Genomic DNA, 19,186 nt, shown 5'->3' with positions numbered 1-19,186 from the left:
TAAAGGAATTCCTTTTGGAGAGTTGCTCCTTTTTTTGAGTCAGATGTAGAGTTTTGCAATTTATCAGAATAGTTTAAATAATCTTGTGATTTTGCAAACATGTGAAATTGTGAACATTTTGAAAATCAAGTTATAACAATGCACCAATACATTTATTTTAAGTTTAACTTGAACATAAATCATATGTGGCTCTGATGGTAATACTGACTCCCCCAGGTTAGAGCTGACACAGATCTCTGTCCCTCTGAGGGCCAGGGACAGTTCGTGAGGACTAGTGCTGGGGGGAAACGATTATTTTGAAAACCGATTAATCGGGCGATTATTTGATCGATTAGTCGACTAATCTAACGATTATTTTTCTGTTGTTCAATTCATAAAAAACGTAATGTAAAAAAAAATTGTTTCACGATACTGTGTCTCAGGGGATCTTAATATTTAAGAACCTATTAATGTGTTATACCAGATTAACGGAAATAATCTCAGCTAATTGACGATACAAACCATGTTTACCAAAACAAAACACAAGTCTCATAAGAAGCATCTAAATGACCCCTGAGCGAAAAATGCTAACGGACATTGGCACAGAACTCAAGATAAAAGTACCCTTATTACTTATCGTAGCTGCACATACAATATATCCGATTAAAGCTGAGACTCCACAGATTATGTAGGTATATAGTATCATCACTGAGTGATCCGGACTCGCGACAGGGGAAGCAAATACAGTCATCACAACACGTACCTTCACAGAGCTTCTAGGGAGATCGTCTCACCACCGTAATCTGATCAAAAGACGTGTTCAATGGCAATAAAATGAGAAAAAACGCGGCTGAATCGGTTAATCCATAGGTTCTTAACGTCTATGTATAAAAAAATGATTGAATTTATAATCCATAATTCAATTTTATGTAAAAAATCGGAGAGCAAATGCTAGCTGCTAATGGTAGCCACCACAGCTAGCTGCTGCTTCTGCAGCAGTCTCAGTGAGATATACATATATAAATATCTTTGCGTTTTGGACTAACTTTAAAATATTCCCATGCTTTTGAAGACCTAGGGCGAGATGTTTTCGTTTGGGGGCTTCGTGCGCAATCCTGTGAGGAGGAGGTGGTAGCCGTTTCAGTTTCCATTGTGTTTGAAGTGCGATTGCGAACTGCTTGTTGCTTTGGGTGACCCACGTGTGTGTAGCGACGCGTCGACGCGGAAATATGTCGTCGACGATATTTTGAAGTCACAGCACTAGTGAGGACATGGATAGACTAGTCCACACTTCAAAAACTCACCCATTAACACAACATAACATTGTCTGTTTTATCTGTGCATAAATACAAACATTTATTTTAGTCTAGGGGGAATTACATTAATACATCCTCCCAGCAATGATGTGCTCACCACAATAATGTGAAGAAGTGAGCTTCTTAAAAGATTATATTCAAAAAAAGGTCCCCTCTATAAGTGCATATATATATATATATATATTTCAAGGTTCAAGGTTCTTTGAACATATATATGTGTGTGTGTGTGTGTGTGTGTATATATATTATACACAGGGCATCCAGCAGTGACGCTGATAGGAGCCTACAGGTTGTCAGGTTAAACAAAGTGACCAGTGATGGTGAATGTGAGGCGAACTGCCTCAACAATGCTGTGATGCTGTTCATTGGTTTGTTTGTCAGTCTATCTGCTCAACAAAACATTAACAACTATTGGCCCGAGAATGATTTCTAGATGTGGAGTTCCGAAAAGGGAGGAGAGGTTTGTTTTTAACACTCTTATTTCCATTTCAGTTATCTTTTTGATATTTTATGTTATTCAACCGTGGAAGATTCCTGGATAATCCAACAATACCATTAGTTGAAGTCAAGTATTTCTTATCTGTTAGTAAAGACCAGAGATGGGGTCGTTACTAAAAAAATGTAATATATTATATATTACTTTTTAAAAAAGTAATATATGACACTACTTTGTTACTCTCTACATAAAGTAACTCGTTACTTTACTCGCAGGGCCGGCCCGCCCCTCCCTGCAGGCAGATCACGCAGACTGCTAAAGTTTCAAATGTTCTCTTTAGTTCAGTTTCCATTGTCGCATAAGACTGATCCAGATCCTGAATGTTTTCCTATCTGACCGTGGCTGTCCTCGGTCTCCTGATATCTGTATTTTGCGCAGTATATCTCTGCTCACGCTGTTGCGTCGGCGTGTTCTCCTGCGTCTTGCCATGTGTCGCACTGGAACACACCGCAAAGACTTCAGCCGAGCACGTACGAACTGCGCATGCGTGAGTGGCAATTAATAGTGATGTGTCGGTCGCGAACGAGCCGGCTCAAAGAGCCGGCTCTTTTAAGTGAACGACAGGAGCCGGCTCGCACCCGCAAACGATTATGCAATGTGCACATTATCCCGCTTATTACATGGCCACATTCTAAACAAAGTAACGACATGACTCCCAATATTAATTGAAATGCTTTTATCGATTTAGAAAATGCTTTTATTGATTAAAAAAATAGTTGTATGTATTTATAATTGACATGCATCCGCTAAGAAAAATAGTCCGTTGTTACTGTTTGAACTAACGTAGCAACGGCAGGAACTGCTTCGATAGTGTTTTTGAGGAGCTTTTTGATTACAGATTTGAAAACATCGTTGCTTGCTTTAAAAGTAGCACACTTCATGATGTCAGACCTTGGGAAGTATCTAGATATCCCTGCCCTAATGCTAAAGTAACTGCCAACTGAATATGTGTCGCCGTTTGATGTCTATGTCTGGACCGCTGCGTAAAAAGGAGGGTTTCTGCCCCATTACTTCTCTTCTTACTTCTATAAGAATAAAACACGGAGGACGAAGATCTCTTTTTCTCCCCCTCTTCTGAGAGCCCATCAGCTGATCTCAGAGCACCTCCCCTCTCATGCAGTTTTTATGGGTGTTGCTATCTGTTTTGTGTAGCGTGGTTCTACAAGCAAGTCAATGTATTCATTGGGTGGTATCAGAGAGTTACAAGGGTCTGTAAATGCATTGAAAACATTTGGCCACAGCAAATCATTTATATTAAAGGTCAAATGCAAAGCTTCCAAATATGCTACATTTTTATAGAAATGTTTTTAAGACTGCCTGTATTTTTTATTTTATTTAAATCGAGATAATACACCCGAAAAAAAGCTTTTTATTGATACAAAACTCGACCCAAAGCCGTCTGAATTTCTGACATGTCATTCCCAGCAGCCTCCGCGCCCGTGACGTCATTGTGGCCAAACAGTCTCTGGGCCAAATAACCCGACTCGGCAGTCTCGTGCGCTGTTCACATGTCAGCGGTGTTTTTCGCTCATGACTGGTGCAGAAAACTCTGAATTATATCCGCGAAATCACGCAAAACATGGGTTATTGTTGTGCTTTCGGATGTACGAACGGTGCGGGATCTGGGAGAATTTTTCATTCATTTCCCCAAGACAAAATCATCCGCCGAAACTGGATTATTTTAGTGAATCGTGTTGGCTGGCAGCCGACAAAATGGAGCAAGTTGTGCTCTGACCACTTCGCGTCTGATGCATACGATGTTGATCCTGCCATCGTCAAGACTGTTGGTGGAGAAGCATTTAAAGTACATCGGAGGCTGAAACCCGGAGCCGTCCCCTCCATATTTGAGCACAAAAAACAACCGAAAGAACGAAAGAGCCGGGCAATGCAGAAATGCCAAAGAATTGAGGTAAACAAATTTTGATTTGATTTCAAAGCGCACGGAGCACAGAGCGGACAGCAGATAACGGAATTGCAGTTTATTGCTTATAGATTATCAGAACATTTCAAGGGGACACAGCCCCATTGGATATTAACCTATGGATTAACTACATCATCGTTTTTATCGTTTTAATGCCATTTTAGACCAGACAAAGAGGAAGGTAAGCCTAGCTCATGTTTAGTACCTAGCGCCACTTGTTTTGATGTACGTTTTTTGTTGATAACCTCGCGAGTTTGTATCTTTCAGTGTTGAGGTGGGCACCGTTAGATTCTGTGTCTTTACGATCATAAACAATGTGTTGGATGTGGAGCTAGGATAAGTAATAAGGGAGCTAGGAGTGATTTTCGGTGCAGTAATAGGTTAGCATTTTTCGCTCGGGGCTAATTCAGAGGCTCACTGTTAGCATTGTGTTTTTGTTTTTTTAAATAAATGAAAAAGATCAGTTAAATGAGTTTTTTCCCGTTATATGGATATAAAATATTCATAGTTTATTAAATATTAAGGTTCCTTAGACGTCGTTTCCTGCAAATGACGCGATTTCGGGTCCGTGGGGCTAAGAGGATAACAGAGTATGTTTTTGGTTTTTTTCACAACAGTTGTATTTGGATGGAATGAATACCTATAGTGATAATTCAAAGTAATAAAATGATTTTTACAGTGAAAAAGTTCAAATGGAACTGATGGTTCCCAAATTACCCAGAGGTCGCCTGGACTTTATTTTTCTAAACCTCTCTAAAAAGGTCAAATTTCACTTGTTTTGCATCAATCTTGATACAGGGTACTTATTATATGTTATAGTTTGGATTCCTAAAGCTTTTAGTCTATAGTCTACTCAGAATCAGACATGATAACGAAACTAAGTTGTACTATCGGCGGAAGCAGCTGTGAGCGATAAGCCAGGTGGAAATATGTTTGGCCACTCTGACGTCACGCGACGCCATCTTGCGGAGACGAGCGGCTGAGAAATAAATCGTCGGACTTGGTGTTGAACAAAATAAATATTGCACATTGCCAGACGCATATTATCTCCGATTTTAATACTGCAATATCTTAGATAGTGTTGTAGCTATATGATTTCAATTTTACTGGCAATTATAAAAAAAATCTTTGCATTTGATCATTTGTAATTTTCACTTTTGAATACTTCAGTACAAAGGATGTATTGAATAATTTAAGTGATATGTGTACACATATACATCATTAATTAGTCAAAACAGGGCTACATTTGATTTAATTAAAAGGTATAATATGTGGTAAACTGAAGAGCCGTTTGGGAGCCGAAAGAGCCGGCTCTTCTTGGTGAGCCGAGCCAAACGATCCGGCTCACCAAGAAGAGCCGGAATTCCCATCACTATATAACTCTCCTTACCAGCAGGCGGCGGTAGTGTGTATTCGTCATTCAAAACAGGCAACAACCGGAAGACAGAGAAGAAGAACAGACTACGTGATATAAACAAACAACAAATAGCGTGTGTGGTAGCTTCACCTTAGCATGTGTTCTTTGCAGGAGCTTGTTGAGGTTTGACGTGGTGTTTCCAGCAGTGGATAACAGCTTCTGGCCTGGACACAGTTTGCACCTCACCGTCACATTCCTGTCTATTCTTCGGACCAACTCAAAATAATGGGCATACCTCCACCCCTCGAAAGTTATCGCTTACTCAGCCATGTTTATGCAGCACTGCACGTGGAGATGTGGACGCGCGCGCAGATTACGTACATATAAACCTGCGGCGGAAACCCCTCTTGTCTGTCAGTGTGATGATTATGACTGATTTTAGTAAGTAACGAAGTAACGCGTTTCGGGCAATGTTAGTAACTGTAGTGTGATTACTGAATTATAAAAGTAGCGCGTTCCACTACTCCGTTACCGACAAAAGTAATATTATTACAGTAACCCGTTACACCCAACTCTGGTAAAGACGGATGGCTCTAAGGGTGATATCAGAATCTGGGTCATTGCTACGTTGTTTTGCTCTGATATATTTGGAATTATTTAGACATACAGAATGAATATTGATTTTGAAATTGAAGAGATACATGTTATGTAACTGCAAATATTTAATGTAATACAATCATTACATTTCGGCAGGAATGTGAAATAATATATATTAAAAAGGGATGTGCAAATGTTCAAAGTTAGGAAGGGCCACAAAGTACAGACTTTCAAAACTCAAACAATGTATGTATTCAGTTTCGGAATGAATTAGATTCCTCACAATCCTGGTTATAGGAACTCAAGTCTCAGACTCAGAAACCCCTGGTCTGAGCAGAAAGTCACTTTTATCCAGAACCCAGCTAAAGCAACTTGTTCTACCCTGAGTGGTCACAAACACCCCCCCACCACATCTCTGTGTTGGGGGGAATGCAGGAAGTGGCTGTAGCTGTCTGTGTTCATCAACATATACCAGTCTGCGGCTGATCATACATTCCACACACCGGACCGACAGGACAGAGGACAGGGAGGGGAGGGGAGGGGGGGTCTCGAGGAAGGTACATTCAGGTCAATTCAATTCAAAGCCAATGTGACAAGCTAATTTTCCAGCCCGGTCATCTGGAGCGAGGGATACACCAGGAGGGAAGAGAAAGTGTGTGTGTGCGTGGGTTAAGAAAGGAGATGTACCAGAGATGAGGGGACAGGACACACACACACCTCCATGAGCCCTTCTTGCTCAGTCTCCATCTCAAGCAAAGCGCAACATAAAGCTGTGCGTGCGTGCACACTGTTAGTGTGATTACTACGAGTCCAGGTTTTACAACAATGATTTCCATACATTCATTTATTTGTGCCAGACTGCCTCAATACCAACATTAGGCACCAAATATTGATCTTCTATAGTGGATATACTAATTCTAAAAATTAAAATCCTATTTCAATGTAGAGATGCTCGGTGCAATTTATTTGCTTTGCCCCTCCTTGCCCCGCTCTACAGACCGGCCTGTGAACAACACCCACTCTCCTTCCACACATTAAGTTACCATTAGTATTCAGCTCCAAAAGTCAAACCATCTATATGTATAGATAATGGCACACACAAGATCTGAGAACATGTTAGAAAAACCTCTTGATAAAATCTGTATCCATCAATATGCCTATTCATTAGGGGTGTAGAGGTATCCATGTTCGTCCCGAACCATGACTGTTTGCCAGCCGCCCTTAAACAACAAATGAAGAACAAGAAGAAAACACAACAAAACGAACAAAATACAAGAAGAAGAAAAGTTAGTATGGCGATTTCAGATAACACACAGGAGCTAGAACCCACCTGCTTCTTTTAAATCAGCTGTGTGGGAACATTTCGGGTTCCCTGTGGACTACAACAGCGATGGAGTGCGAGTGGTGGATCGGACGAGGACGGTGTGTCGGCGCTGTTCTACAGCGGTGCGGTATGCTAATGGTAACACACGCCAAACATGCTAAATCATATCAGAAGGCATCACCCAGATTTGCCAATCACCGGAGCCCGGCAAAAGACAACAGCAGTTCAGCAGCTGATCCCCGCTGTTTTAAAGAAGCCAATAGACATGAGAGCCGTGAGACCAAAATAAATAACGGAAGCTTTTGGCATATGTTTTTCAACGGCTATGCGCTCTTGAAATACTTTCTTATTATTTATGATGTAATATTTTCAAGACATTCTTTTTAGTTTTACAGCTTGATGAAACCTTTTTGTTATAGCCATAATAGATAATCTGGCCATCTGAGTGTGTGTGGTACTGTTTGTGGTTTGTTTTTAACTGTGTAATACAGTTAATTATTCAAAATGTTGGTTCCTTATTTTTAAACTGAATTGCACTACTGTTCAACAATAAATAACAACAAACCTGGAATTATGCATTTGGGACTTTTTTTTAGCTTTTTCTTGTTGTACCGACCCCGTACCGAACCGTGACCCCCAAACCGAGGTATGTACCGAACCATGAATTCTGTGAACCGTTACACCCCTACTATTCATTAACATCATTAATGGTTTCTGCAGGATGTCCGCTGTGTATGATATGATGTCACAGCTGTGGGTCACTGAGGTCAGCTCCTATAGTTCATTCACATGAGACGCCAAGAAAATATGGGACAGTATGTGACACCCTTCAGGACCATAACACAACATTCAGACCATGCCACAGTGTGTGTGTGTGTGTGTGTGTGTGTGTGTGTGTGTGTGTGTGTGTGTGTGTGTGTGTGTGTGTGTGTGTGTGTGTGTGCTAACACTGCAATCAACATCAATTCGATGGACAGCAGTAGAGCATTTGAACCTGGAGCAGCACTCTTCCTCAGATCTCAGTGAGAGCAATTAATCAGGAACACAACATTGCCACCTAGTGAAGTCCACTCACATCGCATGGTAAAGTCATCTTCAAATAAAATGAGTCTCTAAAAAGCCTAACACGAAATCTGCCCTGATAACTTGTCAGGCAACACATCAATTCCCCTGCCAGTTCATCATCAAATTAAAACAAACACCTTGCAAATAAAAAGCATTGTTATATTAATTTCAGTGCTTTTGTTAACTAGTTAAGCCCGAAGGTCCCCCCAGTGGACCCCTCCCACAGTTTTTTGTTTCTCACATGTCTCAGGGCTTCTTAACATTTATGAAACTATTAATGTTTCAAACCCTTTTAAAAAGGTAAGAAACTCCGCTAACTGACAATAAGAACAATTGTTAGCTAAAAAAAACAAGTGTAATTCCAAGCCTTTGAATTAGCATTGAGCGAAAAAATGCTAACTAATGCTAACGATTTTTTACACAGAACTCACGGTAGAAATGCCCTTATTACTATCTTAACTGCACAAACAAGATATACGATTTAAAGCTGAGACTCCACAGATTCCACACATGTAATGTCATCACTGTACGACCTCGAATTCCTGGAGCTATCAGCCAGAAAAGAGAAAGTAAACAACATCCGGTTCCAAAAATATTACAATAATTACGTCTTACCTTTTTTGATTTGTGATCAAAAGTTGTGTACAATGGAATAAAAATGCATCTCAAGGTTAATCCAATGTCTTTGTGTCACGTAGAATTTTTTACTGATAATCAATCATCATATTTATGGCAATATACTCGGTATAAAGTATTGCCGTCCAGGCTTGCACTTTCAGATATGCTTCGTTTGCTTCTCTATTACGTCCGCTATGGTAATGTTTACGTAGATTTGGGAACTGCCCATCGATTCTATTGGTTCTGATGGTTAAGAAAAAGGTGTAAATCACACGAATCGACCAATGGGTTCCAGAGATATGGTCCTGCGTAAAGTATAAAGAATGCCAGCCAGCTTAAGTACATTACGCAGCCGACTTCATTTATTGTTTACAACGTAACGAAGCAGGAAATGCAGCAGGACCCAGAGCGCACGGAGCACAGAGCGGACAGCAGATAACGGAATTGCAGTTGTATTGCTTATAGATGATCAGAACATTTCAAAGGGGACACATCCCCATTGGATATTAATCTATGGATTAACTACATAATCGTTTTTATCGTTGTAATGCCATTGAAGACCAGTTTAGACCAGACAACGAGGAAGGTAAGTCATTGTTAGCCTAGCGCATGTTAGTACCACTTGTTTTGATGTACGTTTTTGTTGATAACGTCGCGAGTTTGTATCTTTCAGTGTTGAGGTGGGCACCGTTAGATTCTGTGTCTCCTTGCGATCATAAACAATGTGTTGGATGTGCAGCTAGGATAAGTAATAAGGGAGCGAGGAGTGATTTTCGGTGCAGTAATAGGTTAGCATTTTTCGCTCGGGGCTAATTCAGAGGATAACAGAGTAGGCCTATGTTTATTTTATTTTTTATTTTTTTCACAACAGTTGTATTTGGATTAAATGAATACCTATAGTGATAATTCAAAGTAATAAAATGATTTTTACGGTGAAAAAGTTCAAATGGAACCGATGGTTCCCAAATTACCCAGAGGTGAGTCCGCTTGGACTTTATTTTTCTAAATCTCTCTAAAAAGGTCAAATTTAACTTGTTTTGCATCAATCTTGATACAGGGTACTTATTATATGTTATAGTTTGGATTCCTAAAGCTTTTAGTCTACTAACCCATCATTCAAGGGTGGTTTTCACTATAAGTAAAGGGCTTTTTTTAGGTGGACATTATAATTTACATGTTTTTACTATGTTCCATCTGAATTTACTTTAAAATAAAAACATCTATATTGATTCTGACACTTCTACATCCAACTCACAGATGTAACCTTGCTTTGAGAAAAATAATTATTAATTTACCCCTTTTAGAAGTGAAGATATATAATTTGTTGTGTTAGTGGCATTTTCGAGCCTGAAACCTGAAAAACAGGCTCAGGGCTTAACTGGTTAACAGGGCGTCAGAAAATGGAGTTCTGATCAAAGTGGAGCTGTCATTTTACCATGCTGCAGTTTAATAATTGGGACATTAGCATATTTTGAGATTATTATCCCACTATCTGTTGTCTGGTCCTGGTAACCAGTATTTCATCACATACCATAATCACTGTCTTCAGATCTCCATTGTGATGTGTGTCTTTGTTTGATCATGTGAGAAGTTCACAAACTAAATCAAACTGCTGATCTTGATTATGTAAATAGTTTCTCATACATTAAATTAAAATGTTCATATGCCGGGCAAAATCTAAGCAGAGGAAAGATACTGTATCAGTGACCACCATCCTCAGTTTAACAATAACAATATATCAGAGCATCTGTTCAGCTGTGCTCTGCCTCTTCTCCCTTTCTACAACTGAACCTTGCTTTTTTTCACATGTATTATTCCTGTTTCAATGGCCCCCCCCTGGACATGATGGAGAATTTAAGGCACGAGAGAGTACTATTCTCCATCTGTGCTGCTACATAAATGCGGGAGATTAAAGTCCAGGAGATCGCCCTCTACACTGAATCGGTACAATCCGCAACGGCAACCCAATTCAGTGAGGAGGGTGTAGGCCAGCGATGTACCCTGCGGGGTGGATGTAGCTTACACACCCTTTTGTTGTAGTTCGAGATCTAGAGCAACGTAGAGTAGTTCTGGATGTTGATAATAAAACCCAAATATTAGTGCCAGTAACACCCGTGCCAGGGAAAATTGTACTTATATAGTAGCTGGGGTAACAGGACGGCGTATGAACTGCTTATTGTCTTCTTTTGAATATCTCTTTCTGTCAGCTTATTTTCTGGGCTTCCATATGAATGCTCACCCAATAATTGGCTTATATTTCTATTTGATATCATCAAATGACTGAATTTACAGTATTCATGTGCCCACCTGTACCAGTTTGTAGAAGTAGGCGTATTGGCGCGCAGTGTTTTTATACTGGCTCAGGACGTCCTGCACCGCCTGTGTGCCCAGCAGCAGCTGCACCTCGTCCTGCTGGTAGAACAACGGGGTGTCGTACTCCTGAGGAAGACTCCGAATGTATGGCAGCCAGAATGAGTCCGAGTTGGCCCGCTCACACAGCAGGTGGAAGGCCAGCGTCACGTTGCCCATGGCCTGCAGGATCCGGTCCTGGCTATAGAGAGGACCTGAGGCAGAGAGATACAAATCAGTTCCAGGATACACTTTTCTCCAGAGTGCCGTGGTTCATTGTTTATTAATGTGGTTCAGCGGCATTTACCGACCGCTGCAGTGCTGCTCGTCCACGGGAGTTTAGTCTCCCGTTAACTCACGGCAGAGTTTAGTCTCCCGTTAACTCACGGCAGAGTTTAGTCTCCCGTTCACTCACGGCAGAGTTTAGTCTACAGTTAACTCACGTCAGAGTTTAGTCTCCCGTTAACTCACGGCAGAGTTTAGTCTCCCGTTCACTCACGGCAGAGTTTAGTCTCCCGTTCACTCACGGCAGAGTTTAGTCTCCCGTTAACTCACGGCAGAGTTTAGTCTCCCGTTCACTCACGGCAGAGTTTAGTCTACAGTTAACTCACGTCAGAGTTTAGTCTCCCGTTAACTCACGGCAGAGTTTAGTCTCCCGTTCACTCACGGCAGAGTTTAGTCTCCCGTTCACTCACGGCAGAGTTTAGTCTCCCGTTCACTCACGGCAGAGTTTAGTCTCCCGTTCACTCACGGCAGAGTTTATTCTGCCGTTAACTCACGGCAGCGGCCGCTGTAAAGTATTCACTGTCTGACTGTCACACAAGCAGCTGATAAATATCCCCCATCCCCATAAGTGAATTTGTTTCAGTCTGAATTGATGCTGTTTGGCATCACAACGCTGTTATGAAAGTTTCTCTGGTATGAGATGGGTGATGTTAGCATAGCAACCGAAGCTAATCTGACTATCTTGACTACTTGTTGCTATCCTATTGTGCCATAAGCCGTTTTCTACAGGCACATTTTACCTGCGTATTTTTCATTATGATTCTACTTGTGACATGACAACCTGTGAAGCCCATGTATTGATTGATGGCGTAAACGGTGATGTCATGACGCAGCACCAGTCAGGCTCTGGGCGGTTGAAACACAACTTGGGCTAAAAAGAAGAACCGGTTCAGAACCGGAAGAGCCTGAAGCTAGAACTGGAACTGGTTTGGAAAAGGGGCACGAGTGGGGCCAGCTAAGAACCGGTTTACGATGCTTAGAGCCAGCTACACTGCGGTGGAAAAGGGGCCTGTTCCGGGCTAGAGCCTGATTAAGCTCTGGTTCTTCCTGTTTCCATCGCAGCGGAGCCGGGAGGCTGTGGCTCAGTGGTTAGTGCGCTGAACTTGGAATCAGGGGGTAACAAGTTCGAGTCCCACTGCAGTCAGCATGTCGTTGTGTCCCTGGGCAAGACACTTCACCCCAAATTGCTCCTGTGGGGGTCGCCCACAGTACTGAATGTATGTCGCTTTGGATAAAAGCGTCTAACAAGTGAAATGTAATGTGAAATGTATGCAAACCGGTTCTTAGCTGGCCCCACTCGGGTTCCCGGCAAAAACCAAGAACCAATACGTCACGCTTACGTCGGAGGGGGCGAGATTAACCTGAGCAATAAAAGTTCATGACGAGTACGGCAAATAAAAGTTGCAACAAGCAGTAGCGCTGAGCAAAGTGACTAGAACGTGACCACACACTTATAAAAAACACACTTTATAAAGTCAGGCAACACTAACCAGGCTTCGTGTGATTCTGTTTATCTTTACCTTACTTTAATAACCATCCGTTCGCTGTTATTGATCATTGTGCATCAGCACACTGCCTCTTACGTTTTCCTGTTGTTTTGTATTATATTTTGTATTTTAGTGTGTACAGAAGGAAATCTGCACACACTAGAACAACTTTCTTCCTATCTCACAAAACATCTGTACAAGTCATTTGAGCCTCCTACTGGCTACTGTTGTCAAGATGTGCTACAGTAAAATTCCCTGTGTGGTTAGGAGAGTCTTACATTTGAAATATTTACTCAAATGTAGTTATATAAAATGTACCAGTCTAAGATAGTATGTTACAATCATCACAAAATACATCCTTTCATGAAATGTAATCATTATTTTCTTTTGGAGAAGCTATTTTCCCAGTTTTTTCGCTCTGCTTTAAATGGTTTATTTATGGGAGCCAAAATGTTTAGGTTTTCTAATTTAATCATCTCACACGCTTACCCATCACAGAGTTCTGGGCTGACTCCACAGTCATCAGCATCTTCCTGGGAATCCAAAGGAATAGTTCCTCTGCCTGCAACAAACACACACTCTTTATAGTAATGAACTGGTATTTGATGAAGTGTTTGGAGTGCTGGAGAATCTTGAAAAGGTAACCCCACTGAGTGGAGCTCACCTTGATGTCTCTGGTGGCCCGCAGGCCGTAGCCTTCTGTTCCAAAGTTGGCCACTGTGAAACCGTCACAGGACGCCCCGCTCTCCTGAGCCCAGGACATCAAGTCTGGGAAGTAGTCATCTCTGCTGCCGTCAAAGAGTATAGACATACCTGAACACAAACACACAGCAAGGGACAAATTATCTCTTTTTCATTTTCATCACCTCACTGATACATTACTTCAAATTAGGGCTGCCCTCGAATAAAGGTTTTTCTAGTCGACCAATAGTCATAAATTCAGGCGATTAGTCGACTAATCGTTGCGCGTTTATGATATATTATGACCTCAAAATGGTTTCAGTTTCATTGGCTAAGAAAGAAAACATTTTTAACATCATGGTACGTTGTGCTTCAAATCCAATCAAACTGTAATAAGGAACCTTTGAAATATCATCCCTTACACACTCAGAAAGATCCCTTCTGAGGAAAAATGTGTCAAGTAGGTTTTTCAGCCGACTAACGTTTAGTCGACTATTTGGGGGCAGCCCTACTTTAAATGACTTGAAATATAATATTGCTGATTACTTAATATTGATAAAATCCTGTGGAATAAGGTTTTCAAAACATTCATTTGAAATAAATAGTGTGTGCACAGCTGCATGCACATGTTCTCACCCTTCTGTTTCTTGCGGATCTTCTCCACCAGGCCTCTGATCTGGGTGTACTCCTCCCACTCTTTACCAGCAGAGGGGGCTGCACTGCTGCATTCTGGGGAATTAACAAAACAACTGCATGTTTAAATTAATAGTACAGCCAACACACATCTTAACAAGGACATGTAAACATGAAAATACCGTACATAATGTATCCAAACCATGATAACGTTAGGAGCAAATCAATACTAAATCATAAACTGTACAGATTTACACTGGCTCTGGTTTGTATGGGCCTCTGGTGAAAGTCGTCTCACTGTGATGAAACCTCAGCTGTACTGTTTAAGAAGACTGATGCACAACACCTGGATATGACCGCTGACTGCGAAACTACGTTTAGGGTACAAAACTACGGCACAATTCCAAACCGCCACCTACCCACTTCCACTCGGTGACGGAGTGAACTCCAGCTGTCGGGACACTCACAGCTAAACGAGGCACCATTATTTCAGAAATCTTTGGAACAAACTCCCCTCCCTCTGGCAGAAACAGGAATAATTTATCAAATAATATAATAATTTATAAAAAGGAAACGCCATTTGAATTATTCTGAATAAAAATTTGAAATTAGAAATGTTTTGAAAAAATCTTAAATGGTGTTTCCTTTTTGTAAACCTCTTTCTATTTTTTTTTTTTTTTTTTTAAATCTGATAAGCTGCTTGTTTTTTTTAATCAGTCTGTAAATATACAAAACGTTAGTATCAAATACACACCTTTACCTTTTTTCTAGACTAGACAAGGGGATATGATTTAAAGTAAAACAAATAAAAGTTATCCATCAGGTTGTTTACATCTGTATGACGATATTAAATGTCTATCTGGTTTCGCGGATTACCAGTAAATGTTTGTTGGAACTGTTTGTAACGGCGTGTTTCCTGACGGACACACACAGCGTGGGTCGGTCAGGTAGGACTGATGCAGATCCTTTGAGGGCTTGATAACCCACTCCCCCTCCCCAATAGTTGAATTGGAACGGCAATTAATGTGGCGGACCCTCCACGCGTACGTGGAGTGGAAGTGTGGAGGGGTAGGGTGCAAGAGGTAGTTTGGAATTGGGCCTTTGTTTAGGTGAGTGTGCTTTCAGCTGCCAATATCTTTACGGGCCTCCTTGCAAACTGCCTCCCTGATTTCTGTGCGACAGGTCATTTCTGGTGCAGACTGTCACTTTGGACCTGAGCAGCTGATTGACCAGTCAAATGGATGGATTCCTATCCCCACTGCGCCCGTACACATGAATCACTGAAAAAAGTAAACCACATATATAATTGAAACCAGAAACGTTATTATTATGTGGGTGTGCAGGAACATAATCCAAAATAGAACAAATTGTGTTATTGAGTAAGATTACAATCTACTCGAAGAAAAATTGGTGTAACTTAATGTTCCATATGTGCTGACTTTTTATTTTATTTTATATGATCAGAGTGAAAGAAAAGAAGGTTTCCTGGATGCAGGAGAACATACTCTGCAGCAGTTCAGCGATCAGGTTCATCATCTCCTTGGGGGTCACCACCGGGGTGGCTCCTGAGCCCGACTTCTGAATCTTCACTCGACTCTTCTTTCCCATGGTGCTGATGTACTGGTCTGAAAAGACACACCATCATTACTGTTGGCTGTGAACATGAGAAAGTAGATACAGGCTGAGAGGAAATCAACTAGGTATATAGCACACAGAAAAGTAAACACAGAAGCTCACTTTTTTCTAAATCATTTTTTGTGCCAAATACTATTTTTCATGGTTTCCCCTTATTAACTATGATACACCCACGCAGGTTATACTGTCCCCGTTATGTAGCTACAGGTACCGCCTGCCTTTACCTGTGTGACCTGACGCTACCTCTCTCATGTGAAGTGCTACACTCCCAGCCCTCAACATTTATTTTTTCTCTTGATTTATTTTTGAAGAACCAGGTGTGTCCAGGGGAAAAGTGTTGGAGTTTTATTTGAGTTATTAATTTACATTTTTTGTCTAAGAGATGCTGATTTGAAACCGTTGTTACATACAGTTACGGCATTTCCTGTTTCTGCCGGAGAGAGGGGAGGCCGTCCCAAAGCTTGCTGCTGTATTTACTCCCTCCATCTGACGGGAGGGAGCCTCGTTGAGCTGCGAGTGTGGCTACAGACGGAGTTCACTCCGTCACGGAGGGGTAGGGTCGAGGGAGTGGTTTGGGATTGGGCCGAAAAGTCATTTCTTGACTGGCAGCAAAAACAACCAATCACAGCAGTGCTTCTCTGGCTGGCTCTGTCCAATCACAAACAAGAAGTGTTCTCCCTAAAGGAATACCCTTTCCGTCCAATGTGAAATGCTGTGGTGTTTTCTGAAATGCTGAAGAGTTTTCTGAAATGCTGTGGTGTCTTGCACTTCAGGGCCACCGTAATTATCATTTATATTTATCTGCAACAATGGATATCAGGAAGTGGTTCATGAACAAAAAGAGCTCACAAAAGGAATATGGCAACTCAGCGCTAGATGCAGGCACATTAGAAGAAATCAGTTACGTTACCAACAAGCTAGCAAGCCAGCCAGGGACAAGGGAGGCTGGCAATCAATTCTATTTTGAAGAGAAATTGACTCTCAAGTCCTCTCTCACAAACTCCTGCTCTGTGCGCAAGCAGACCGCTGTACACGTTCTCTCCCTCGCTCAATCTCTCTCTCCCTTTCTCTCCATCGCTTAACCTCTCTCTTTCTCTCTCTCATCTCTGATAATAAGACCGTCAACAGCATGGCAACCTAAAACCCCTCTTTTTCCGTAACAACAATTCACGAGCGCCTCCCCACACCCATTGACAAATCACGAGCGTCTAACTACTTCTGATTGATTCTGATAAAACAACAGTAAACAGTGAAAAAGCGTTTAGCCCCTGAATATAATTATTGCGCCGATTTAGACTCCTTAGCACTAGAGTTCACTCACTACTACCGCATGGCTGTTAACTGCAAATGAATCACTCTACATTAGCATATTATTACCTTATTGTATTCCTATTGTTATGGTGAGCAAATAAACACAAAGGCTGGCCACAAAGATTGTCCAATCTTTTGGTCCCTGAACAGGACTGTCACCAACATCACACAGAGAATTCTGACAGTAACAGCATACAAGGCATGTGACCTAATGTAATGGCTGGATCAATAACCAATATCAGGTGGATGTTGGTTTAGTGTACTCAATGAGTTCTGTTACATTTTGGTAGTATTGCTTGCTGCTCTATTTGGCACAAATAATACAAAAACTGATATTTTTGCTAGCAAGTGTACACAGCTCTGGGATACTACATCAAGTGTGTCTAATATCATCACCTTTGACCTTTTAAACAACACATAATGACCCTTTTTCTTTCTTTAAACCAGATAAGTCATTCTTCAACTGTTGAACATAAAGTAGGCTACAGCAAGAAGGAACAGTGTGCTGATGAGGTCGGACCCAGGAACAGCCTACTGCCAGCACAGTGTTCTCATACGGGTTGATGGGGATGTAAATATTGATAGGTAGGTATATTGTTAAATATTGATAGGTAGGTATATTGTTAAATATTGATAGGTAGGTATATTGTTAAATGTGTTGGTATTAAATGTGTTGGTATTAAATATTGATAGGTAGGTATATTGTTAAATGTGTTGGTATTTTGTATTAACAGCGTGTTTCCTGACGGACACACACAGTATTGGTCGGTCAGGTAGGGCAGCAGGTGAAGTCAGGACTGATGCAGATCCTTTTGGAGGGCTTGATAACCCACTCCCCTCCCCAATAGTTGAATTGGAACGGCACTTTATGTGGCAGACCCTCCACACATACGTGGAGTGGAAGTGTGGAGGGTTAGGGTGCAAGAGGCAGTTTGGCTGGCTGTTTCTTTGTAAGACACTTTAACAGAAAGAAAATGCAATAGTGCAAAGTAATTTGATTTGGTGACAGTAAAATAATCTAAGTGTATTTCACTCTGAGAAGCTGCCTCTGATTCAGATTGAGAACAAAGATTGCCGGACATAAAACTAAAGAGCTAAAGGGGCTAAAAAGCTCCACTTCCACCTTTAAGATTGCACTTAAATATTCAAACTATAGCTAATATGAAAATGTTGATACATGCAGCTTTACCTATTTTTATGCAAAATGAATTCCGTCTGAGTAAAAGCTGGAAAACCCAAACGGTGGCAGTATGGAGTAATTAAAGATAACAATGTTAGTACTATTTTGTATTAATTATCAGGCAAATCCGCAATGAGGCAATACGTTTTTAGAAGACAGCCATGGATATATTGCAAAACCATCTTTATTTGTTTCTGAAAACTGTAAAATCATATAAGCAAATACAAATAATGTCTTTAGACTGTTTTGTTATTGTCGTGTGTTCCAGTACAAGACTCAGCTAGACAAAAGAGCTAAATATTGATAGACTTGCGGGACAAACAGCAGTACAGCTCTCAGACCTCCTCCATGACACCGTTACAGCCTCACATAGCTAACTTCACATGTCAGCAAACTAACAACTTAAGCAAAGTAACGCCTTTTGTCAGGCCTTTATTTCGGACGTAGCATAGGTAATGGATTACCATGGTTTATCCTCCAATTTAGAGTTAGGTTTACTAACGTTACAAGTTAGCACCTCGGGTCATTTATAGCTTTTCTACTAGGCCAGCAGCTAGCATTAGCATTGAGGAATCACGCCCATCCGAGCAGAGCCGCAATTGGAGCGCAGAGCGAGGCGGGTACCGTACACTGGCTGTCTGAAGCAGGCTAGCTGTTAGCTGCTCAGCTGTCAAGTGATACAAGGATCAGCCTGAGTTTTAGAAGGGGCTAATCTACTGGATTGGCTGGCTAGTTAGTCATGTCTGCTCAAATACAACTGCCTCCATACAATATGCACGCGTCATTACAGAATAACACTCAACACCAAGTCTGGACTATACTTAACCAAACCAAAAGCTATTTCTAAAATTCAGTCATACCTTTTTTTAAGTGACAGCAGTAGTTCCTCTGTTCCTGCAATGAACCCAACCTTGATTATATCGCGCGTGTGATTGGAGTAGTGTAAACTACG

At 41.2% G+C, this 19,186-nt stretch overlaps 1 protein-coding gene across 2 annotated transcripts in view; it reads right to left on the bottom strand.

Moving 5' to 3' along the window:
• Nucleotides 1-19,177, bottom strand: part of setd3 (SET domain containing 3, actin histidine methyltransferase) — a 33,282-nt gene extending 14,105 nt beyond the window's left edge. Inside the window, exons 1-6 of one of the 2 annotated variants that reach the window (XM_034196581.1) lie at nt 19,095-19,177; nt 15,614-15,733; nt 14,112-14,204; nt 13,459-13,607; nt 13,284-13,356; nt 10,981-11,237 (exon numbers count right to left, since the gene is read on the bottom strand). In XM_034196581.1, coding sequence (XP_034052472.1) covers nt 10,981-11,237; nt 13,284-13,356; nt 13,459-13,607; nt 14,112-14,204; nt 15,614-15,716 — 675 coding nt within the window. In that variant the 5' untranslated portion in view covers nt 15,717-15,733; nt 19,095-19,177. Of the gene's footprint in view, nt 1-10,980; nt 11,238-13,283; nt 13,357-13,458; nt 13,608-14,111; nt 14,205-15,613; nt 15,763-19,094 lie in introns of both variants that reach the window. The other variant, XM_034196588.1, reaches the window with a different exon arrangement.
• Between the last annotated feature and the right edge of the window lie 9 nt (nt 19,178-19,186).

The sequence above is a fragment of the Gymnodraco acuticeps genome, unplaced genomic scaffold (genome assembly GCF_902827175.1).
Source record: "Gymnodraco acuticeps unplaced genomic scaffold, fGymAcu1.1, whole genome shotgun sequence".
In the NCBI taxonomy this organism is placed as follows: domain Eukaryota; kingdom Metazoa; phylum Chordata; class Actinopteri; order Perciformes; family Bathydraconidae; genus Gymnodraco; species Gymnodraco acuticeps.
This window is presented reverse-complemented; position numbering and strand designations above follow the sequence as displayed.